The following is a 22,914-nucleotide window of genomic DNA, read 5'->3' as shown; positions in this document are numbered from 1 at the left end:
CGCTGAGCCCCCCCCATCCCCCAGCTCAAGAGAAGGGGAATTTTCAAGCAATGCCACCTTCCAAGCCTGGAGTGGGCGCTCCCAGATGCCCCCAACCGCGTACACAAAGCCCTCCCCACACACCCCTCCCTTCAGCTCCTCAGAGCCCTTCCCACCCTGCAGAAGTCCTTTCTTCCTTCCGTGTTGCAGGCCGGCATTTTCCTCCTCCATCCCATCCTGCCGGTGCCTCGGGGGTCTCAGAGTCTCAGCTCACCAGTGGCGTCTCGACTTCGGATCCGGCAGCATTAGTACATTTTCCCCTCTCCTTGCTATGATTTCTGGAGCCTACGGTGGAGGTTGAAGGCTTGTGTACATGACCAGCCCACCGTCTTCGTCCAATCTTGACCCTCTGCTTTCTCCCTTCTCAACATTCCTCAAAGGTTCTGGTCCATTGACAGCGATCTTTCTTGATTTCCAACCCATTGAGTGAGTTGCACGATATTTTAACACATCTTTGCTGTCGTTTCGGTAGGATCTCGAGGGTGCGTTCAGCATACCACCTCACACAGAGAATTTCTAAAGTGACCTGTGAAGCGAGATGACTGATTGATGGCAGAGCATGAAACCATGGCTTTATAGCTGAGAGCACCTGGCTGGAATCCCCCACCACAACATTGAACCTACAAAACAGTCTTCTTCACTTGAATACCTCCCAGTGATGTGGCACTCACTACCCAAAATACAAACCGGGTGCTCACCGTGGTTTTGCCACCTCTTCCTCTGGTTCGCTATGAACTCTGAAGCTCACCCTCTGACCCCGTCTATCTCCTTTAGGGTTAAGGCAGACTTCGGGAAGTCCTCGTTAACAGTCATTGCTACTGAAGGTACGCCCCGAGTCAGAGTACCTTCCTGAGCGGATGGGACAGAGGACTAGTGAAGTTTTGAGTGACAGGGAGGAGGAGACGGACTGGGAAAGAGCTCAGGTTCTGGTCCACTGGGTAGAGGAGCCACAGCGAAGCTGCCAGAAAGGGAGAAGACAGGCGTGAAGATAAGCATCGATGAGCTACCTGGTAGATTCAGGTCCCCAGTCCGCGGCTTACTATCCGCCTACTTTTGTTCCAGTCCCGAAGGGACCTAACTCGCCTCGGAGCTTTATAATGTCGTAAGATGTAGTATCGTGGGAGGTGTCATTCTACACTGACCGTCCTACCTCATTTCTCCGCTTTAAAATAATTCTTAATTCTTACAGACGGGTTCCAGAATGATACATTTGATGTTTTAAAAAATGGAATTCTAAACATTTTGGAATTGTGTTAAATGTATACATGACTTAGGAGGGGTTGTCCCCTGTACGAACACAGCACTAGTACTGAGAGCTTGAGCTGGGTTTGAATCCAGTCTGACAGCTTTCCCTCTATGTATGTGACCTTGGCCAAAGTGCCTCCATTCTCTGTACCGTAACTTCCTCATCTCTCAAATGGGTATGATAAGAACAGGCCTTGTGGCCCGGTTGTTGGGAGGATCCAATGCGATGATGTATGGAAAGCAGGAGGGACACATGCTCTGCCAGCGTTCTTTGTTACTGGTGGTGTTGAGAATGCCGCCTTGGGCCAGAGAGCCAGCCAGGGGTTCTCTGTTTGGGGGAACCTCTTCCAGGCTGCTCAGTTGGAGGTGTGACCACGTCCTCCCGTAAATCCTGCACGTTTCTTAAATGCTCAGGGTCCGTGGCTCGGTGCCAGTGCTTGTGCTCTGTGCACCTGCTGCTGTCAAGGCGTTTTGTTCAGGTGTGAGCGGTTCATTGGAGCTGGCGGGGGCGGGCACAGGGGAGGCGGGCCCAGTGCTGGAAGGCGGAGGAAACGAAACTAGACCTGGGAAGGGAAACGGGAACTGGGTGCAAGAGCCCAGAGCTGCTGAAAAGAAATGAAACTGAAAGCGGGAGAGGAGGGGAATGCCTGCGAGGTTGGGAAGGAGGGACGCGGGGAGAGGCTGGGGCAGCAGCGCCGCCCCCTGCCCGGCCTCGGGGTGCAGAGCCAAAGCCTGGGCGTTGCAGGCGCAGAGGAGCGCGCAGAGTGCGAGAGGGAAGCCGGGGCGCGCCAGGGTACCGGAGCCCGGCCAAGGCCATGAACGACGTGTACCGCACCCCCGCCGCAGCGCTGGACAGCCTGGTGGCCCGCAGCCTGCAGCCGTGCCCCGAGTTCCTGGGGGCTGCGCGGCGCGCCCTGGGCACCCTGGCAGCCGCCCTGCGTGAGCGCGGGGGCCGCGCCGGTGCCCAGCCTTGGAGGGTGCTGAAAATCGCCAAGGTAGGCGCCTCGGGAAGGGGGGGGTCACCTAGAATTGGGGCAATCCTCCAAGGATGCTGGCGCCTTACCACCGGCTTTGCCGACGGGGACGGTTGCTATCAGCTCTTTTCATTCATGTCTTTGACATTTAAACAGCACACTTGTTATGCGCCAGCGCAGTTCGAAGTGCCCTGAAAACATACTGAACACCACAGCGGGGGGGGGCGGGGGTAGGGACAATTAATCCCGCCTGACACATGGGAAACTGAGACACAGAGACGAAATAATGTGTCCAGGCTTGTAAAAGATCCAGCCAAGATTCAAAGCCAGGAGGTCTGATTCTTGGCATTCGTGCTCCTTGGGCTGCCTCTGGTTGGTTCATTCGTAGACTTACTCAATCCTTTACCGTCCAAACAGACTCCAGTCCTTACATCATGCCTGATCCTAAGGGTGCAGAAACACGAATATTCTATAATAGCCGTGATAGCCTAATTACTGGCAAACTACCCAGTAACAATAAACATGGTCTCGTTAATTGAGTCATTTTACTTAATCCTCACATTCAGTGAGGTAGGGATTATTGTCCCGGTTTTATGACTTGGCGAACTGGGACTAGGGGTGGGTGAGCCGCTGCCCCAGGCCACTTTTTGTCACGTAAATGCTCTGCTGCCCCTGTGACCTCAGGGAGGAGAGGGGCATCACCAATCTATCCTCAGTGCAAACTCAGGGGCTCCAGGAGTGCATCGAGGGAAGCTGGCTGGGGTAGAGGGGACTTGCGGCTTGTCAGGGAGGGGGTGAGCAGGGGATGACCCTAGAGCAGCTAGGGGTTTCCACTGGGGATCCCCATGTTCCAGATGCCCATGCAAACGTATGCGGATGACATGACTCAGTGGCTGGAATTTCTTCTCTAATCGCATAAGCAGGAAAACAGGGGTCGAATAAATGGAGCAAATGTGGCAAAAGTCTTCTTTACAACCCTCTCTTCTTTCGTGTAGGTTTAGAAACTAAAAAAGAGTATTTTTTTTTTAGTGACTTAATCTATGGGGGAGGGGGTGCAAGAAGAGTGTAGGCAAGAAGAAGGGAGCCGGACCTCCCTCCCCTGGGCGGGGTGTTGGTAAGCAACCTTCCCGGCACTTCCCTTTCCCTGTGTCCTCCTTTGTCAAGTGAGAGCAAGGACAGTACCTTTCTCCCAGGCTTGCTGCGAGCTCCAGTGAGATGATGGTGTGCAGAAGTGCTCAGTCTACAATATCCCTCTTTGCTCTGCCGCGTTCCCCCTTGGTTGGCAGCCCCCGATGTGAGGAGCTGGCGGCAAAGGAACTGGGGTACCACTGGGGTAGTTAGGGATCCCAGCTTGGTGGGGGAGGTGCCCTTGGAGGGCTAACCCTGGTTCTCGTCTTTTCCTGGCTCGGTTACTCACTTCACCGCCCTGAGCCCCACTGCCTCGAGTAACCACAAGTAAACCGCATCAGGGTATTGCCTGGAAGTGAGATTTCAGGTTGGCAAACATTTGACAGAGCTGCGGGCACCGAGGAGGGACTCTGGTCCCGTGAGTTTCCTTCCCAAGTCCTCGGCTGACAGCTTTGCAGAAAGAAACAGCGGTCAGAAAAGTCCTGAAAATTCCAAGAATGGTATCATAGCTCCGGACTGAATCCCAGGCAAAGTCACAAACATGTTTTCTGCAAACCAGAATTTGTTTCGCCCACAGTTTTAATTTTTAAAAAACTGAAAATCATAAAAATGTTCGAAGTTGGTTGCCGACATTTGGAAATCACGGGTTTACAAATGAAAATGGCTTTTCTCGAAGACTCAGAGCTGGCTGTGCTCGGCCGGCATTTCTGCGTGGCGTCAAATGCCAGGAGCTGTGTGCCCACCGTTTCCCCTTTCTTTGTAGGGAGGCTCCGCCTGCCGGGGCACAGCTCTGAGGGGTGGCTGTGATTCTGAACTCGTCATCTTCCTCGACTGCTTCAAGAGCTATAAGGACGAGGGTGCACACCGGGCAGAGATCCTCAGCAAGCTGCGGACCCTGCTACAATCCTGGGGGCAGAAACCCATCTCCGGTCTGAGCTTTGAGCTTCCTCGGCAGGACGGGGCCAGGGTCCTGCGGTTCCGCCTGGCATCCAGTGACCTTGAAAACTGGATGGATGTTAGCTTGGTACCGGCCTTTGACGCTCTAGGTGAGGGATGCCTGGCCCGTTCCAGGCTTGGGGGCAAGATCATTAGGAGTAAGACAGAGCATACAGTCGGGCCCTGCCCCGACCTTCTGTGTGGCCTGGGCAACCCTCTCTGGGCTCCAGTTCCCTTACTGAACATAGTGAGTCTGGGCCAGGAAAGCCCAGTTCCTCCCGGGTCTGTGGTCCTGGTCCCGGATGCTTGTCCCTCGCTCAAGCAACTGCGGAGACTTTCCTTCAGCCACTGCCTAGGACAGTGCCGCTCAGCCCTTCCACGAATACCCCCAAAGGAGAAGGCAAAAGGGCATGAGCCTGGCAGCAGGGGGCTGGGGACAAGGCCAGAATTCGGCAAAGTCTTGTCTTTTATCTTAAAAGCATTAACGTGATCTTTGCTCCCCTTCATAATTTATCCGTGCTTGATTTAATATAATAATGTGCCCCTGTGCCCACATCTGTAAAATGAAGGTTAATAATAATGGGACCCTAGTTATCCATCTGACAGAGTTTTTAGAAAGACTGTATGCATTAATGTACGTGATGAATTTTGAACGGTGCCTGGCATATGATGGGGCTATGTGAGTGCTTACTGTTCTCCTTTTTCTTCTTCTTCTTCTTGTATTATTTATTATTATTATTAATATTATTTTCCACTATTATTATTATTCTTATTAACCATGATGCCCTGGGAGATAGCTGTCTTGAGTTTATCCAGGTTAGGAGGTCCTGGCAGACAGCCACACTGTCCCCCGTCTGGTATACCCATCCACCCTCTGGGTACACAAATATTAATCATAATAGCTAATCCTTATTAAATGCTTCCCTATTCCAAGCACCTGACCTCTTTTATCTCGTTAACCCCTCCAAACAAACCTATGGGGCCTGTACTATCTTATCTTCCTTTTTACTAAGAGGGACACTGAGGCACAGAGACGGACAGTAACTCACCCAAAGTCACGCAGCAAGTAAGCGGTGTCAGGAACCTGAGAAATTATGGAGAGTGCTTACTTTTCCCAGGCCGGGCCCATGGGAAGTGGTGGAGGGAAAGGCACAACCGTAAAGTCGGCCAGCTTTGGGTTCCAGTCCTGTCTCCATCACTTGCCAGCTATGTAACCTTGGGAAGACTACTGAGTAACTGTGCCTCGGGGTCCTCGGCTGTGCAATGAGGTGAAGAATACTTGTCTGGTCGGCTTTGGTGGGGCTCTGGGGGCCTCACGTGAAACTTTCAGCCCAGTGCCTGCCTGGCGTGCATGAGCACTGAGACAGTGGTAGCAATCACTGCTAAGGCGTCAGGCCCTCTTGCCTTCTACTTCTCCTGCTTTGTTTCCTTTCCCTACGGCACTGATTAATGAAGGGTACCTAGGGTGGTGTCCTAGTGCGGCCCGAGCAAGAGCGAGCCTCGGGGAGGGAGGAACTGCCAGGTTATAAGGACTCCTGACTCAGCAGGAAGCATCATTCTCGTTTCACCCCCTTGGAATACGGCTGCTCTCCTGCAGCCTGGCCCCGGGTTTGGAAGGCAGGAATCCTTCCTTCTGGTCTCGAGCTTTCTTCTCTGCTTCCTGAGAAGCTCCAGGCTCTCTTCCTCATCCTCCAACCCCCCATGCTAGTGGATTCCACCCCTCCCCCCACCACCAAATCCCCCCCGTTTCTCCATCCCGTGCCTCAGAACCCTTCCTGACTCACAGCACTCCACACCCCCAGGGCAGCTCAGTTCCAACGTCAAGCCTGCGCCCCAGGTCTACTCGACCCTCCTCAAGAGCGGCTGCCAGGGGGGCGAGCACGCGGCCTGCTTCTCAGAGCTGCGGAGGGGCTTCGTGAGCGTTCGCCCAGCGAAGGTGAAGAGCCTGATCCTGCTGGTGAAGCACTGGTACCGTCAGGTGAGGCCGCCGCACAGGGTCCTGCTCCAGGCACTCGTGACCGTTTGAATTTGTGATTTCATGACAGCGAGAATATTTTCTTACACTTCGCAGCCATTCATGTGTCTCTTTACGGAAATTGCCTGTTCATATCATTTGTCTATTATTTTCTACTGCGTTAGCTATCTTCTTGTTGGTTTGTTGGAGCTCTTTATATATTCTGGGTACTAATTCTTATGGAGTTGATATGATGCAAATCTCTGCTCCTGGTGCGAGGCTTGTACTTTCACTTTGTTCATAGGTCTTTCGTCACAGGAAATGTTTGAATTTTAATGTAATCAGGGGCGTTCGTCTTCTTCTTACGTGATTTGTACTTTGTGTGTCTTGTGTAAGAAGGCTTTGCCTATCCTGACTTTCTAAAATTATCCTTCTGTGTTTCCTTTCAAACGGTTTTAAGATTTTTCTTTTCCTGTGGTTTTAGGGCTCTGAAACTATCTGGAATATTTTATGTTTGGCATGAAGTAATGTGGAGTTTGTACACCTCCTGGCCCAGCCTCCCTCCAAAATATTCATGTTTGTGGATAGACTCTTGTGCATTGAGGAAGGGGTGCTCAGCCTGTGCCTGGAAACGAGGGACCAGGCCCCGCAAAATCTTGGGGCACATGACTTGGTCCTTCTGTAGCACCCTTCATCATAGAGCAAGTACGGTATGAGGAGGTCCGGGCTTCCGGTTCTTGCTCGGCCACTGACTTGCCCTCTGACCCTGGGCGAGTTCTGCCGTGCTTTCATCTGGGGGATCAGTAACAGTCTCACACGACCCGCTGGCCTCTCTCTGACTGCTCCCCAATCCCCGGAGCTTGGATCTCATAGGAGCCCACGGCTCGGCTGAGACTCCGGGAGTGAGGGCAGATGAGAAAGATCAGGTTGCTCCTGGAACCCAGCATCCGGTCCCAGGCTTCAGCCTGTGGCGTCCGCGCCCCAGAGACTACAAGATTCAGCAAAGTTCCGCAGAGAGCTCTCCCTGTTTCCCCTCCCCTTCACCCTCCTACAGGTGTGCCGGGAGGAGGCGAGGAGGGACCTGCTGCCTCCAGCCTATGCCCTGGAGCTGCTGACCATCTTCGCCTGGGAGCAGGGCTGTGCGAAGGAAGCCTTCAGCCTGGCCCAAGGCCTCCGGACCGTCCTGGGCCTGATCCAGCAGCATCAACACCTTTGTGTCTTCTGGACCCTCAACTACAGCTTCGAGGAGGCGGAAGTCAGGCAGTTCTTGAGGCACCAGCTGGAGAGACCCAGGTACCTCCCCACACCCCCCCCCCCACTCTCCTGGGCTTGGGCAGCGGGAGAGAATTAACAACGATGAAGCAAGTCTTATCTGCCGAGGGCCTGCGTGAGGGCCGAAGCCAGGCGCTGCACGTGCGTCTCCTCATTCCGTGGGTCAGCCCCAGACGCAAATTACAATCACTTGGGACAGGTTTGTTTTTTTTTTAAGATTTTATTTATTTATTTATTTTAGTGAGAGAGAGAGAGACAGCACAAGGGGGGGTGCAGGGGCAGAGGCAGAGGGAGAAGCAGACTCCCCACGGAGCAGAGAGCCCGACGTGGGGCTCGATCTCAGGACTCTGAGATCATGACCTAAGCCGAAGGCAGACGGTTCACCGACTGAGCCACCCAGGCGCCCCTCTTGGGGCAGTTTTTAAAAAGATTTTTTTTTTAAGATTTTATTTTTTATTTATTTGAAGAGATAGAGACAGCCAGCGAGAGAGGGAACAGAAGCAGGGGGAGTGGGAGAGGAAGAAGCAGGCTCTTAGCGGAGGAGCCTGATGTGGGGCTCGATCCCATAACGCCGGGATCACGCCCCGAGCCGAAGGCAGACGCTTAACGACTGCGCCACCCAGGCGCCACCTAAAAAGATTTTTCTTGTGTGAACATACTGTATGCGTGAACATTTCAGTGACGCATGGTGTACCCATCCGAAGGGCACATTTTGGTGACTCTATAAAGCAAACCCACCAGCAGATCAAGGGAGGGGATTTCCAGCACCTCAGGAGCTTCCCTTTCCTCTCTCCCACTCAGTGATATCCCGAAGGTGACCCCATTCTGACGGTTACCCGTCCAGTCCTGTCTACTGCACAGTCTTACCGAAGGGAAAGCCCGTGGCACGTGCTTTCGTGTCTGGCAGCCTTTCTCAACGATGTTTTGAGATCCTTCCATTGTGTGCACTTGTTTATTGTTGTGTATTGTTTCATGTTGTCGCATAGTGTTCCCGCGTGTGAATTTATTACAACATGCTTCCCATGGAGCTGGTGACGGACGTTTGGTTGTTTCTGCCCCGGGGCTGTTACAAGAAGGCTGTTAGGAACCGTCTTGGACGTGCACTTCTGTGCGCGTACCGTGGGACGCACACGTAGGAATAAGATAGCTGAGCCACGGCGGTAACTCTGAGTCCCTAGGTGTAGGTTCTCGTAGCTTATGATTCTAAAGTGCAGCCGGAGTTGGGGACCGTTGCTCCAATTTAATCTCCACAGCAGCCCACCAAAGCAGGTACTGTTGTCATCCCCGTTTTGCACATAAGGAAACAGGCTCAGAGGAGGTAAGTCGTCTACCCCAGGTCACACAGCTGGAAAGTAGAAGAGCGGGGATTGGAACCAGGTCTGCTTGACCTCAGAGCCCCTGATCTTGACCGTCTTACTAACTGGAACCTTCCTGTCCCTCTGGATTTGCAGGCCTGTGATCCTGGACCCAGCTGACCCCACATGGGATGTGGGGAACGGAGCAGCGTGGCGCTGGGATATACTGGCCCAGGAGGCTGGGTCCTGCTATGAACACCCGTGCTTTCTGCAGACAGCAGGGGGCGCTGTGCAGCCCTGGGAGGGGCCCGTGAGTGAGGGGCTCCCGGGATCCTTGCTAGGTGTAAAGCCACACCTAATTCCCGTGCTCAGGGTTTCCTGAGCATCCGCCGTGCACTGGGGCCGGGTGTGTGTGGGGGGGGGCAGAGTTGGGGGGTGTGGAACAGAGTTGCGGAGGGGGGCTGCAGGTGCACAAACATCCCGCTCACCACACCGAGCCTGCTTGGAGGAACACCTCTGTGCTCGCGGGGTTATTGTGTGCTTACCACACTGTGTCCGCCCAGCACAGGGGTCCTCGTCCGTACCGATCCCGTCTGTAAGGGCACCCTTTTCTAATCTGCATCGTATGGACTAGCGGTGGTCCTCCCATTTCCCCACCCTGAGTCTCAGTCACCCTGACTGTCCACTGGGAGGTGGCTGGGAAGAGAAGGGATGGAGAAACTTCTATGCCTGTAAGACAACTCCTTCTACACACTTCCAGGGCCTTCCACGTGCAGGGGGCTCAGGTTTAGGCCACCCCATCCAGCGAGACTCTGCCCAGAGGACCCCTGAGGACAGCAGCAGTCTCCATGCTGTGCGCCCAAGGGCAAAGAACAGGCAGCCCTCAGGCCCAGCTCCCGGCCCCTCGGGGGCAGCCAGCATCACCCCTTCCATGCTGGGGATGGCCTTGGCTCTGTCTCAGATCGCCGCCAAGGACCTGGACCGCTTCATCCAGGACCACCTGAAACCAAATCCCCAGTTCCAGAAGCAGGTCAGCAAGGCCATCGATGTCATCTTGGGTTGCCTTCGTGAGAATTGTGTCTACAAGGCTTCGAGAGTCAGCAAGGTGAGTAGGTGGGTGGAAACACTGATGGGAACCTCCTGGAGCACCGCAAGGAGGAGGGGAAGGAGCGGAGGACCGGCAGGGCAAGTGGACATCTGTGGAAGGGGAGTTGGCTGCCCTCAGAGGTATATATCTGAGTGCCAGCTTTTTAAAAAATTTTAATGACAGGGGCACCTGGGTGGCACAGCGGTTAGGCATCTGCCTTCGGCTCAGGGCGTGATCCTGGCGTTCTGGGATCGGGTCCCACGTCGGGCTCCTCCTCTATGAGCCTGCTTCTTCCTCTCCCACTCCCCTGCTTGTGTTCCCTCTCTCGCTGGCTGTCTCTGTCTCTGTCAAATAAATGAATAAAATCTTTAAAAAAAAAATAATTTTAATGACAGTGTTTAAACCACTATTACCGTAATCAGACCACTTCCCTCCTCTGCGGGTTCACCGAGTACAGTGGCCTCAAGGTCTTTCTCCAACGTTTACTTACTCCATACTGGCCTCCTGGCTGCTTCTCGAATTCACCGGCACAGTCCGCGCTGGCTGGTTTCTCTTTCTGGAAGGCTCTTCCTCCCATTCACTTGGCTCCCTCCCCTCCTTTAAGTCTGGGACGCAAGTCCCCTTCTCACGGAGGCCTGACTGCTCAATTTACATTTACAGCTGCTTACAGCTGCAACCCCCCCCTTCCACCACCACCCCTGGGCCCCCCCACTTCCTGACTGACGTGCCTCCACACAGCACTTCGCACTTTCCAGGGGCTGCTGTTTGCTGACTGTCCCTCCCCTCCTCCCCCCTGCTAGAACATCAGTTCCAGGAGAGCAGGGACATTTTATGTACTGCCATAGCTTGGTCCCTGTGAGTGCTCAATAAATGCGTGTTGAATGAGTGAAAGAATGAATGGATTGATTGGTTGATTGATTGAAACAGGCCAACAGAGCACATCTGCAGGCCCCACCTGGCCCTGGGACCTCAATTTGCAACCTGTGGTCCAGATATGCAATCAGTAGGTGCTGCAGACGTTTGGCTAATATCTTTAATCCCTGCCCCCCGTGCACTGCGCCCCCCCCCCCCCGTTATCTGTTGCTGCACATTGGTCTGACTTTGTGCAGGGCCTGGGGGGTCGGAGGGCAGGTGCAGACAGAGATATTCGGACTCTGCCAGGCTCCTAAGGGTCAGGGGTCGCAGCCCTTGTGCACCCTGCCTCTGCCGGGAGGCCGCCGGACCTGGCATCAGTGAGACAGTATGTCTGGGCTGCAGATGGGGGCAGCAGCTGGGGTCAGGGACACTCTCGGGTCTGAGTTGGTCCTTCCTCTGCAGGGGGGCTCATTTGGCCGGGGCACAGACCTGAGGGGCGGCTGTGATGCCGAACTCGTCATTTTCCTCAACTGCTTCCACGACTACGAGGACCAAAGAGCCCGCAGTACAGAGATCCTTAATGAGATGCGGGTACAGCTGGAATCCTGCTGGCAGGACCCAGACTCCGGCCTGAGCCTCAGGTTTCCTGACCAGACCGTGACCAGGGCTTTGCAGCTCCAGCTGGTGTCCACGGCCCTAGAAAGCTGGATGGACGTGACCCTGCTGCCCGTCTTTGATGCCGTGGGTGAGGGCGGCCTCCAGCCTGTGCCTTGGAGACTAATTCCCTTACCCGCTATGCTACATAGCTTGTCTGGGGTCAAGATCACCCACCTTGCAGAGTTATTGGGTGGATTAGTGAAAATTACTGAAAAGCACCCAGCACATACTTGGTGCTAAAAAAAAAAAAAGAAGATTCTACGTTGTAGGTCATGTATTATTGATTGCGGTGCTATGTAATTAACGTTCAAATATTAATAAAGGCTGGTGAGTGGCTAGGTTGGGACATGGAGATGTCTTCGTTACAGCTCTGCGCTCAGAGTATTTCACATTTCCACAGGGCAGCTCTGCTCTGGCGCCAAGCCTGCGCCCCAGGTCTACTCGACCCTCCTCAAGAGCGGCTGCCAGGGGGGCGAGCACACGGCCTGCTTCTCAGAGCTGCGGAGGGACTTCGTGAACACTCGCCCAACCAAGCTGAAGAGCCTGATCCTGCTGGTGAAGCACTGGTACCATCAGGTGAGGCCGCCATACCCACTTGCTCGTCTCAGGAAGCAGCTGCTGTCATGGCAACTGCCTCAGCCAATCAGCTCCTCTCCTAGGCAGGCATCTCCCTTCCTTCGCTTCTTACTGGCCATGCCAAGGAGAAGGACCACCTCCTCCATCCTCCGCTTCCTGCCCAGACCGGAAGCCCCTAGCTGAGAGAACATCTTTTCTCCGTGAGGCCCTGGGTGCTCGTTTCTTGTGGCTGGGGTTCAGCATGCCTCTCTAGCTCATCAGTTTCTCCTTCCTCTTCACACTGCTGATGCTTTCCTTGTTCTCGCCCACCTCCCAGGCCTAGCTTATGCAGTTCTGCCATCACTGTCCTCTGTGCAAGTTGTACCAAATAAACCCTGAGCATTCTCCAGAGCTCCCCCACTAAACACTTCTCTGAATGCACTCACAAGCATGTACTCATTCAACAAACATCTGCTGAGCACCCACGGCTACTAACGTCACTATTGTGATGGATGTTGGCATACCAAGCTGAGTATATTGCAGCCCCCATTCCTGTACACCCTTTGAGGAGAGACTCCAGGCAAAGGTCAAGTCTAAGATTCTTAGTCTTGGGTCACAGTGTGACCTTGGGCAAGTCGCTACCCCACCCCGTATCTCTGTTTACCCACCTGTAAAATGAGAAGGGTTCTATTTTTTCCGTGGTTTTGTTTTTATATTCCCCTCGCTTTCCAAGTACATAGGGCCATGCTTAGCACATAGTAGGTGCTCACATCCACTCGTTCTTTGATCGGCTTTGGGTGATACAGGTCGCAGCTCAGAACAAAAGACAGCAGCCAGCCTGTGCAGCTCTGCCCCCAGTCTACGCCCTGGAGCTCCTGACCATCTTCGCCTGGGAGCAAGGCTGCGGGAAAGAGTCTTTCAAAATGGCGGAAGGCCTAAAGACTGTCCTAGAGCTTGTCCAGCAACACCAGCAGCTCTGTGTCTACTGGACGGTCAACTATAGCTTCGAGGACCCAGATATCAGAACACACCTTCTTGGCCAGCTTCAGAAAAAGAGGTGCAGACCCACTTCCCCATTGCCTTCCCTGCATTATCACACACACCCCCGCCCCCTGTCACCCTGGAGTCACTGTGTCCAGAAGGGGTCAGGGTGGGATCTGGGTGCCCCAACCCCACTCCTCACTCTGCTTCCTTCTGGACTCTTTACTGAGGATGCATGGACACAAGGAGCCCCCAAAGAAGCCAGGGCCGGTTTCATTAACACAATAAAATATCATTTCTGAAATTAAGGGGCCACCCAATGCCTTCCTGACCGAGGCGGCCGGGCAGGAACCCTACTGTGCTTGGGAGAGATTGGGCCAAGCCTAAGGTTCTGACACTCTTCTCCTTCTGCCCAGCTCCCACACCCTTTCCTAGTTCCTCCCAGCCCCCTGCCCCTTCACTGATTCCCACCTTCCCCACCTGCCTGCCCATCCGCTCTGCCCCCAGGCCCCTGGTTCTGGATCCTGCTGACCCCACCTGGAATGTGGGCCAGGGCAGCTGGGAGCTGTTGGCCCAGCAAGCAGCAGCTCTGGGGACGCAGGCCTGCCTTAGGAGTAGAGAAGGGGTGTCTGTGCAGCCCTGGAATGTGATGGTAAGAGGGGGGTCCCTGGGGTGGCGGATGCGGTTGCCCCCCCCCCCCCAGTTGCCTTTCCCTGCTGGTGCAACGTCTTCAGCTGCTGGGAGCACACGCTGCTGACGGCTTAGAGCTGAGACACAGGTTTTTCTGTCCCAGCCAACGTGTGAGCGACGTGGGGCACAAAAGGCCCCCCCAGCTCTGTGATGCAGTTCTTAGTCCAGCATTCTGCGTGGGACCAGGAAAAAGCTTTCTCCAGCTGGAGCCTTACTCAGCTCCTTCCCCGACCCTCTCCTCCTTCCCTCACCCCCTCCCCCTGCAAGCACCGCCCCCAGTTAATCTACACACAGGAATCCCCACCGCGGGCTCTGCTTCTGGGGAACCCCACTTGAGACGATAGCCAGCTCCCAAAGGGACATGATCTTAATGCATTTGCTATTTTTTTTAGCAGGATCTCATAACCAGTTCTTAATACTCAGTACAATCTGGTGAGGCATAGGCCTTCTTCTTGCCCCCATTTACAGTGAAGAGACCAAGGCTGTGTGTTGGTGGTGGAACCAGAACTCGAACTCGGGTCCTTCAGGTGGTACCACAGAGACCTACCAACCAGTTGAGAAAGGAAAAGGTTATGGGAGATAGTGAGTGTCTCATCCGTTCAGGATATCAAGCGTCAGGGCCGGCGCGTTCATAGGGAATCCTGTCTCAAGCTGGCCTTACCCGGATTCTTTCCATAGCCTGCTCTCCTTTACCAAACCCCAGCTGGGGACCTCGACAAGTTCATCAGTGAATTTCTCCAGCCCAACCGCCAGTTCTTGGCTCAGGTGAACAAGGCTGTCGATATCATCTGCTCATTCCTGAGGGAAAACTGCTTCCAGAATTCTGCCACCAAAGTGCTCAAGGTCGTCAAGGTATGTCCCCAGAGAGCTGCGGGCGAGGAGGGTCCTGCAGGCTGATGATCTTTCCCAGACCAGGGCCAGTCCTGACCCACTTCTGTCGTCCTTATGACAGTCAGCACAAGGCCAAGCACAGCAGAGAAACCAGAATGTGGTTGTGGCGGGACAGCGGAGAGAGGACCCAGATGTGTCCAGCAATCTCTTTTGGTTGCTTGTGACAACAAACTCAAAAGGAGGAACAAAAGAAATATATTGGCTGATGCAAATGGAAAGCCCTAGAGTAGATCTGCCATCAGGTATAGCTAGATCTAGGAGCCCATGCAGGGTCATCAGGACTCAGCTTTTCATCCCAGCTCTTGGCTCTGCCATCTTCTGTTTTGGGCAGGCCCTTTCCATAGGATGGTCCTTGGTGTCTCTAAACTTCCAGAAAGAGGAATTCTCTTTTCTTAAAGTTCAAATAAATGTCTTGGAATTGAGTCTCATTAGCCTGACTCGGGTTTATACCCACCCCCAAACTAATCCCTGGAGCTAGGGAGACATCATGCTCCGACTGGCCAAACCTGGCTCATATGATGGAGACAGCTCCACATGGACCTGAGTGTGGGGGAGGAGTGATTTCCCCAAAGAAAACCAGGATGCTGATCCCAGAAGGTAGGAGGGATGCTGGGGGTGTATAAAAAGTCACATCAGATACAACCTCAGATACAACCTCAGTCCACAAGCGAAGTCACAAGTGAGACCCAGGTCAGCTCCAGAAGATTATCAGCATAATGTCGGCCAATAAAAAGTCCCAGGCCTGATGATTTGCTGTGTGACCTCAGGCAGATAGCTTCCCATCTCTGATCCTTACCATTCTCATCCATAACACTTGAAGATGATAACTTGGTTCACTGATTGTCAACTGTGGCCTCACTTAGAATCACTTAAAAAATCATACTGATACCCAGTCCCCCTCCCAGGCCAGACATCAGTCATTTTTAAAAACTCTCCTAATGTAGACAGGCTTGAGAACCACAGGCCAAAAAGAAAAAACAAAACAAAACAAATCTCTCAAATCTCCCCCAGCCCCCAAACTTGATGGAATGAGAAAGTTTACATTTGTTGAAGGGTTTAAACTTATGTCTTGCACATTTCTTTTTCTCATAAGCGTACTGTGTATTAACCCCAATTAAAGAGGCAAAACAGAGAGGTTAGGTGACTTGCCCAAGGTCACACAGCAAGTTTCTGACCCACAGGCTCTCACAGGAGTCTTTCAGGGGTCAAGCCACCTCTGTGTCCTCCCCAGGGTGGCTCTTTGGCCAAAGGCACCGCTCTGCGAGGCTGCTCAGATGCGGATCTGGTGGTGTTCCTCAGCTGTTTCAGCCAGTTCGCCGAGCAAGGGAACAGGCGGGCTGAGATCATCTCAGAGATCCGAGCCCAGCTGGAGGCATGCCAGCGGAAGATGCAGTTCGAGGTGAAGTTTGAGATCCCCAAGTGGGAGAATTCCCGCGTATTGAGCTTCTCCCTGACGTCCCAGACGATGCTGGATCAGAGCGTGGACTTTGACGTGCTGCCAGCCTTTAACGCCTTAGGTGAGGTACCCAGGCATAGTCCTGAGAAGGGGAGAAGCAGAGTCTGGGCTGCCAGGGACAGTATCCGAGGGTGTGCAATGTACAAGCAGACCACACCTGTTCACAGCGTAGGCCTTGTACATAGGTATGTGTACCAGCACTCTCCTGCAAAGTGTCTGGAGAAAAGGCTGCCTTTTTCTAATTCACCAACGGCGCTATGTGGTCTCACGGAGGCTCTGGGCTGGGTCCTCATCTCTGCAGTTGCACGAACATGATGGCTGACCTTGAGTGAGGGACTTCCCTGCCTTGAGCGCCAGTGTCTTCACCCAACGATGTGAGTGTTGGAGTGTCGCCACGTATCCCCAGCTTCGGGTCTTTGTGTGCTCTTCCGTGTGCCACGGACCCGCAGGATCCATGAGTTCAGTAAATGCACCGACTATGTGGCCAGCAGTGGCCAGGCACTGAGGATAAATCCCTGAGCAAAACAGACACAGATCTCCTTGTGTATATTCAGTTCTGAGTTTGCACAGCAGAGTTTGCCGAGTGAGGGCATCCCCTGTAGCTGGATGTATTTGGTTCCCAAGGTGTGGAAAACAAGTGACAAGGAAGGGATTCATCCAGAAATGTGTCTGAATCTACACGGTTCTTCAGAAAGCAAGAGTTTGAGTATTAAGGAATGCCTTTAAGTGCAATGAAACCAGAGGGTGACGTCAGCTTGCCGCGTACGGTCCTATTCCCTACCGGAGGCTCGGAGACCGCGAGGCTCTCCCTTTGTTAGAGAGGGTTGAGCAAACCTCCGAGAGCCATTAAAGATGTGTTAGCTCCCAGCTGAGACGTCCTTCATGATAGGTAAACGGAAGGATTGAAAGGGGGCAGGAAGGAAAATAAGATATTTTAACGCTCGTACATGCCACGTCGGTGCTTCAGCTAAAACCACCCTGTGACTCCCCCACCCCTTTCTCCCAGTGGGTCCCAGCCCAGCCGTGAGGGAAAGGCCCAAGTAGGAGATCCTGGAAGTCCTTGCTCCGTGGGCCCCAGCGGGACCCCGGGGAGTGAACCGATGGTGGCCTCCTCCCTTTCTCCAGGCCAGCTGGTCCCTGGCTACAGGCCCCCGGCTCAAGTCTACGTTGACCTCATCCATAGCTACAACCACGCGGGCGAATACTCCACGTGCTTCACGGAGCTGCAGCGAGACTTCATCATCTCTCGGCCCACCAAGCTCAAGAGTCTGATCCGACTGGTGAAACACTGGTACCAGCAGGTGCGGCGCGAGGACGGGGCCGCCCCACCGAGGTCCTGGGCGGGGGCAGGGCCCAGCGCTGGCCAGAACCCTGGGTTGGTGGAGCAGAAGGAGAGGTACTTCCTAGCCCGTGGGACCTTAGTTGGCTTCTCTGGAAAATTGGGCCGGTGTCACTACTAGGTCCCAGGATTTGAGGGGATAATGCACGGCCAGGTATCTGACATGTGGAGGTGCTCAGTAAAATTTGGGGGTGGGCTTGCCAGCCCTGGAAGGGTCCCTCCTGCACCTCTTCATTGCCAGTGTGGACCAACACATCCTCTTTCCCCTTATTCCCCAGTACAACAAGATGCCCAAGGGGAAAGGCTCCCTGCCCCCCCAGCATGGGCTGGAACTCCTGACGGTGTATGCCTGGGAGCAGGGCGGCCGGGATACCCAGTTCGACATGGCCCAGGGCTTCCGCACCGTCCTAGAGCTGGTCAGCCAGTACCCCCAGCTCTGTGTCTACTGGACCGTCAACTACAACTACGAGGACAAGACTGTCGGAGACTTCCTGAAGTGGAAGCTTAAACAGCCCAGGTTCTCGTCCACCCTCACCGTCACTGAGTCTTAGATATGGGGTTGCTTGGTCTCCCACAGCCGGAGGGCATAGAGCAGAGACAGCAAAATCCTCTTCCTAGAACCAAGTTTCTTTCTAACAGGGATCTCCTTAGCACGTGAGGGACAGGCAGCCCGTTTCCTCGCCCCCTGTAAATAGGGTTGCCAGATGAAATGCAAGACTCCAAGTCAAGTTTGAATTTCAGATAAACAATGAATTGCTTTTTAGTATAAGTATGTCCCGTGCAGCATTGGGGATATACTTACGTTTATCCAAAACTCAAATTTAACTGGGTATCCTCTATTTGTATTTGTTAAATCTGGCAACCCTACTGTGAACCCACCAGGAAACCTAAGCATGTCTTATTCTTTGGGATTTTACCTCCCTCTCAAATGGTGCAGAGGGAGCAGAGACGCTTTCAGAAATTCATGCTGCATCTCCAGTCCATGGGTAAGGGCAGCATAGCATGGTGTGTTGAAAAAGACTCCAAGGTGGTGCCCCCTGGCACAGATGTAGGAAGGGAGAGTGGTGGGACCGGTACCGTGATTCGTTACCAATGCCAGCTACCTGCCAAAGGGGCGTGGTCCAAGTGAACACTGTGATCGATTAGTGATGTCTGCCCTGGATGCAGAAGGGAGAAGTGGTCCATGCAGAGCATTGGGTGAGGGAGGAGACTAGTCCAACCAATCTCTCAGGAGGACACCCCAATGTTACCAGGCATAAGCCTGACTCTAACGGCAATTGCAGGCCCATCATCCTGGATCCAGCTGACCCGACAGGCAACCTCGGCCACAATGCCCGCTGGGATCTGCTGGCCGAGGAAGCTGCCGCCTGCATGTCTGCCCTGTGCTGCCTGAGCAGGGACGGCACCCCCATCCAGCCATGGCCAGTGGAGGTAAGAGAGCTGTGGTGTAGCAGGGGCACGCTTTGTTGGGGGCAATGTGAGCAGGGAGGGCCATGAGTCCAGCCAAAGGGGCAGGCCCAGCCATGGCCCCATGTGTGCCGCCATTCTGCATGTGCTGGCTGTCCCTGTGGTCTTACTTCGCCAGCAAGGTTAAAGCCAACCCGCTTCTTCTATAACCTTCCCCCAGGCTGCTGTGTGAAGGCCAGAGAGCCCATGTTTGGACCAGATGGACAGCAGGACACCAGCCCTCAGCATGAGGAAACTCAGGGTCACTTACCAGATGTGTGTGTGTGTGTGTGTGTGTGCACGAGCACGCACGTGAGCAAGATTGATCCAGCCTCTCCGTCCAGCCTCTGATCTGATATCCCTGCCTCCCCACTCCGCACTCTCCTTCTGCTCTGTGTAGCCAGCCCGGCTGAGCCTCCTTGAATACCCGCTTGTATCAGACGGGCACTGGCCACCTTGCAGACTCCCCTGCGTCCTGTGGCCATGCATCGGAGTCCAGGGTCCATGGGCTGGCAGCAGCCTGGGTTTCCAGGGTCCCTGCCATGGCTCTGCTCTCAGACAACGACTGCTGCAGCCCATGCTGCATCCTGCCCCTGCTGAGAATGTCCTCCTTCTTCCTGACTTCTCCACCCATCTACACCAGCTCATGTCTCCTGCTGAAACCCATCCCCATCCTCCCAGTGGCCTCTCCTTCTTCCCCAACCCAACAACTTTTCACAGAGGACGGTCTTCATGCCATTTGTCAGCCACGGTCAGTTGGTAGTGGCTGCCTGGAACCCGGTGCTCTGGAGGGTTCTGGAGAGTGGATACCTACCTGGGAAGAGTGACCTAATCAATTAGTGATGTCTGCCATGGATGCAGCCGAGAAAACGTGGCACGAGTGTTGTGATTGATTAGCAGTGTCTGGCCTGGATGCAGGAAGAAGGTGCTCACAGGCCTACAGTGTATGGCTAAGCTATTGGGGAGCTCTCTGAGCCCAGCCACTGGCAGGAGAGCATGCCCAGACTGGCTAGTCTTGTGTGTCACAGGCAGAGGAAGTGGGGGCATGTGTACCGTTCAATCCCTCTCATGGGACGCCTGACTCAATGCCTTTTCGCTACAGCCTGATTTTCTTCCCCCTGCCTGTTGCATGCATTCCCCGTGTGTGCACCTTGAGGCCATGCCCTATTTGCCTTCCTGAATTTTACTGGGCTCTCATCTTCTCTCCTGACCTGCTGGAACACCGCCAATGGGATTCTCCATCCTCAGAGCCTGGACGGGAGCCTGCTTCTCTCTGCCCGCCAGAGCAAAGGCACTGGGTCCGTGCAAGAGGCACTCCTAACCTCCAGGCCAACAACAGTGTCCCTTTTAGTCAAGGCCCAGCACGGAAAACAAAATAGTCCAAGAATCATAAGCACAAAGGGATGCCATCTAAATCCGTGGATGGTCTGGAGGAGCGGAAGGCAGGGGCCATGACTGAGTCCAGATTAGATTGGTTTCCAGATTAGACCAGCACGGCTGAATCAGAGGTCAGGAGGCTGCTGCAGCCGATGGCACTCACTCCCACAAAGCTGGGGGGAAAGGGGGGCAGACCCGGACTGTGGGCTCCAGTGGCCACAGGCGTCGCTCAGGGCTTGCGGGCCGCCAGCACGGCCAGAAGGTGCTGTCTGTCTCCCTCCTTCAGCCCCGCCTACACTTCAGCCAGCACTCGGGCAGCCGGCAGACGGGAGCGGATGCTGCGTCTCCCACCCGCTGTGGCACAGGGAGGAGCGGATGCCTGGCGCCAACCGCGGGGTGGGGACAGCAGCCCCAGCAGCTGCGCTGTGAACGTCTGTGGGGTGCGTGAGCCGCTGGTCCGCCCCAGAGGGAGGAGCAGGCAGAAGGGAAGGAGCCCTGACGCATCCCCTCCTGCCCCCGCGTGTCTCAGCAAGCCTGACTCGCCACGGCCCATCGCTGGGCCCCGCCTCGTTGCTGTCACAAAGCACCCCAGACCCCGTGGCTTATCAACCACAGAAATGTGTTTCTGGGCAGCTCTGGAGGCTGGAAGTCAGCACACTCGGGTTCTCCTGAGAGCCCCCTCCAGACTGCGCACAGCTAGCCAGCCCTGCGGCCTTTTAGGAGGCCGTGAATCCCATTCTCGAAGGTGCCACCCTCCAGACCTGGTTGCCTCCCAAAGACCACACCCCCTTATGCCATCGTGCTATTAGGGTTTCCACATAGGGGACAGACCAGGGCAGGGATGCAGGATGGAGGAGGGAGGAGGGGGTGACGAGGAGTCCTCCGCTCTCCAGCGCTGCTCTCCGGGAGGGAGACCGTGCTGGAGAGTGGGTCCTCTGCCTGCCCTGGGACTGCGGTGGCTGAGGCTCCAAGGCAGAGCCCGCTAGCACCTCCGGTGAGCCCCCATCCCCGTGCCACCCGCTCTGGCAGCAGGACTGAGACTGATGCTGAGGTCGCGTGGTGCTGATAAAGTCTCCTTAGACTGACCTCCCTGACTCCCTGCATATCGGGGTGGGACTGTCAGGACCCCAAGTTACACCCTTGGGGTTGGCCAGTTCCAAGAGCTCAGGGCAGACACTTGCGGGCAGCAGAGACCTGCCCCGCCAAGCGTCCCGCAGCAGGAGGGGACCTGGCCTTGGCCTTGCTCGTCCTGGGAGGAACAGGTGGTAGGTCTCAATTCAGTAACTCCCATCTTCATGACACGGATTCTAGGCCTCCCCCATCAGAAGGACTCTTGAATGAGGGGAATTGTGAGATGGGGGGAAATGGGGTAGCCCCAGTAGGCGGGAGGTAAGGAGGACCTGTCACCTGGGCCGGGCTGAGCCAAGGGGGATTTATTTTACTCTAGCTCCTCGGTCTCTGACAATGGCCACCCCGGTATTGACATGGTGACCCCACTGTCACTTTTGTGGACTTCCTGATATAGCTACATCCTTAGGTAGATGTCAGTTCCAACTTGATTTATACATTTAATGATCCTAAAGATAATCCACAAGAATGCCCACAAGCACTCTTCCCCGGAACTAGACAGACTGCTACTAAGGACTTACGGAAACATACATGTGCAAGAAAAGTTCAGAAAAGGTGGGAAAAAAGAGCTCCGAGGAAGGAGTAGCCCCAGCCAGTATTAAAACTTCCGGGGGGGCGGGGAGCCTGGGTGGCACAGCAGTTAAGCGTCTGCCTGCAGCTCAGGGCGTGATCCCGGCGTTCTGGGATTGAGCCTCACATCAGGCTCCTCCGCTGGGAGCCTGCTTCTCCCTCTTCCACTCCCCCTGCTTGTGTTCCCTCTCTCGCTGGCTGTCTCTCTGTCAAATAAATAAATAAAATCTTTTTAAAAAAAAACTTACTGGGGGCGGGGGGGGGGGCGCCTGGGTGGCTCAGTTGGTTAAGTGCCTTCAGCTCCGATCATGATCTCAGGGTCCTGGGATCGAGCCCCACGTTGGGCTCCCTGCTCAGCAAGGAGTCTGCTTCTCCCTCTCCCTCTGCCACTCCTGTTCCTAATCTCTTTGTCTGTCTCAAATAGATAAAATCTTAAAAAACAAAAACAAACTTACTAGGAAGCCACAGCCTTAGGGGATAAAAAATAATGACGAGCTAAATGTGAACCATCGGCAATCGCAACCTAAGCAGAGAGCCAGAGGGCCTGGTCGGCAGCACACACAGGCTCCACCTCGGACAGCCAGAAGGCAGAGGGGAGTGAGGACCTGTCCAGGAATGCAGCACGTGCACCCAGTGCAAGACTCCAAAGAAAGGGTTGGGTTTTTATTTTTTTTAATTTTTCAATTTAATTTTTAATTTTTAAAAAATTGTCATTGAGATGTAATTGACACACTATGAATTTCGACTTTTAAAGTGTACAACTCAGCGGTTTGGGGATAGTTACAAAGTTCACATTTAGGATATTCACCAGGTGAGCCACGTCACAAGGGGCGTCCATGATCCTAATTCCAGAACATTTCCATCAGCCCCAAGAGAAACCTGAAACCCATTAGCAGTCACTCTGCATGCCCGCCACCCCTTCCCCCCTAATCCCTGGCCACCGCTGATCTGCTGTCTGACTCTATTATCGACACCCATATAAAAATGGGATTGCACCATATGTGTCCTTTTGTGTCCTGCGTCTTTCACTTACCATCAC

At 54.3% G+C, this 22,914-nt stretch overlaps 1 protein-coding gene across 1 annotated transcript; it reads left to right on the top strand.

The window, feature by feature from the left end:
* The first annotated feature begins 1,889 nt into the window (after positions 1-1,889).
* OAS3 (2'-5'-oligoadenylate synthetase 3) lies at positions 1,890-22,875 on the top strand. The gene is made up of 16 exons (XM_087857333.1): positions 1,890-2,279; positions 4,150-4,432; positions 6,125-6,300; positions 7,331-7,569; positions 9,000-9,153; positions 9,604-9,948; positions 11,248-11,530; positions 11,843-12,018; positions 12,804-13,054; positions 13,486-13,630; positions 14,347-14,520; positions 15,791-16,076; positions 17,141-17,316; positions 17,633-17,871; positions 18,638-18,785; positions 18,982-22,875. Exons 1-16 carry the CDS (start codon positions 2,100-2,102, stop codon positions 18,991-18,993), a joined length of 3,267 nt encoding a protein of 1,088 aa, XP_087713459.1. The 5' UTR covers positions 1,890-2,099; the 3' UTR covers positions 18,994-22,875.
* Positions 22,876-22,914: the final 39 nt, after the last annotated feature.

Source organism: Ursus americanus, chromosome 30, assembly GCF_024610735.1.
Source record: "Ursus americanus isolate L20-20 chromosome 30, mUrsAme1.1.p, whole genome shotgun sequence".
NCBI classification, from domain to species: Eukaryota; Metazoa; Chordata; class Mammalia; order Carnivora; family Ursidae; genus Ursus; species Ursus americanus.
The sequence above is the reverse complement of the archived record's forward strand: the minus strand, read 5'-3'. Positions and strand labels throughout refer to the sequence as shown.

Bases quoted from the DNA above. Each gene is read 5' to 3' on its own strand.
- OAS3 (XM_087857333.1), top strand. From the start codon at position 2,100: ATGAACGACGTGTACCGCACCCCCGCCGCAGCGCTGGACAGCCTGGTG. The intron at 13,055-13,485 runs GTGCAGACCCAC...CTCTGCCCCCAG, and splicing joins GGCCAGCTTCAGAAAAAGAG to GCCCCTGGTTCTGGATCCTG. The intron at 17,317-17,632 runs GTGCGGCGCGAG...CTTATTCCCCAG, and splicing joins TGAAACACTGGTACCAGCAG to TACAACAAGATGCCCAAGGG.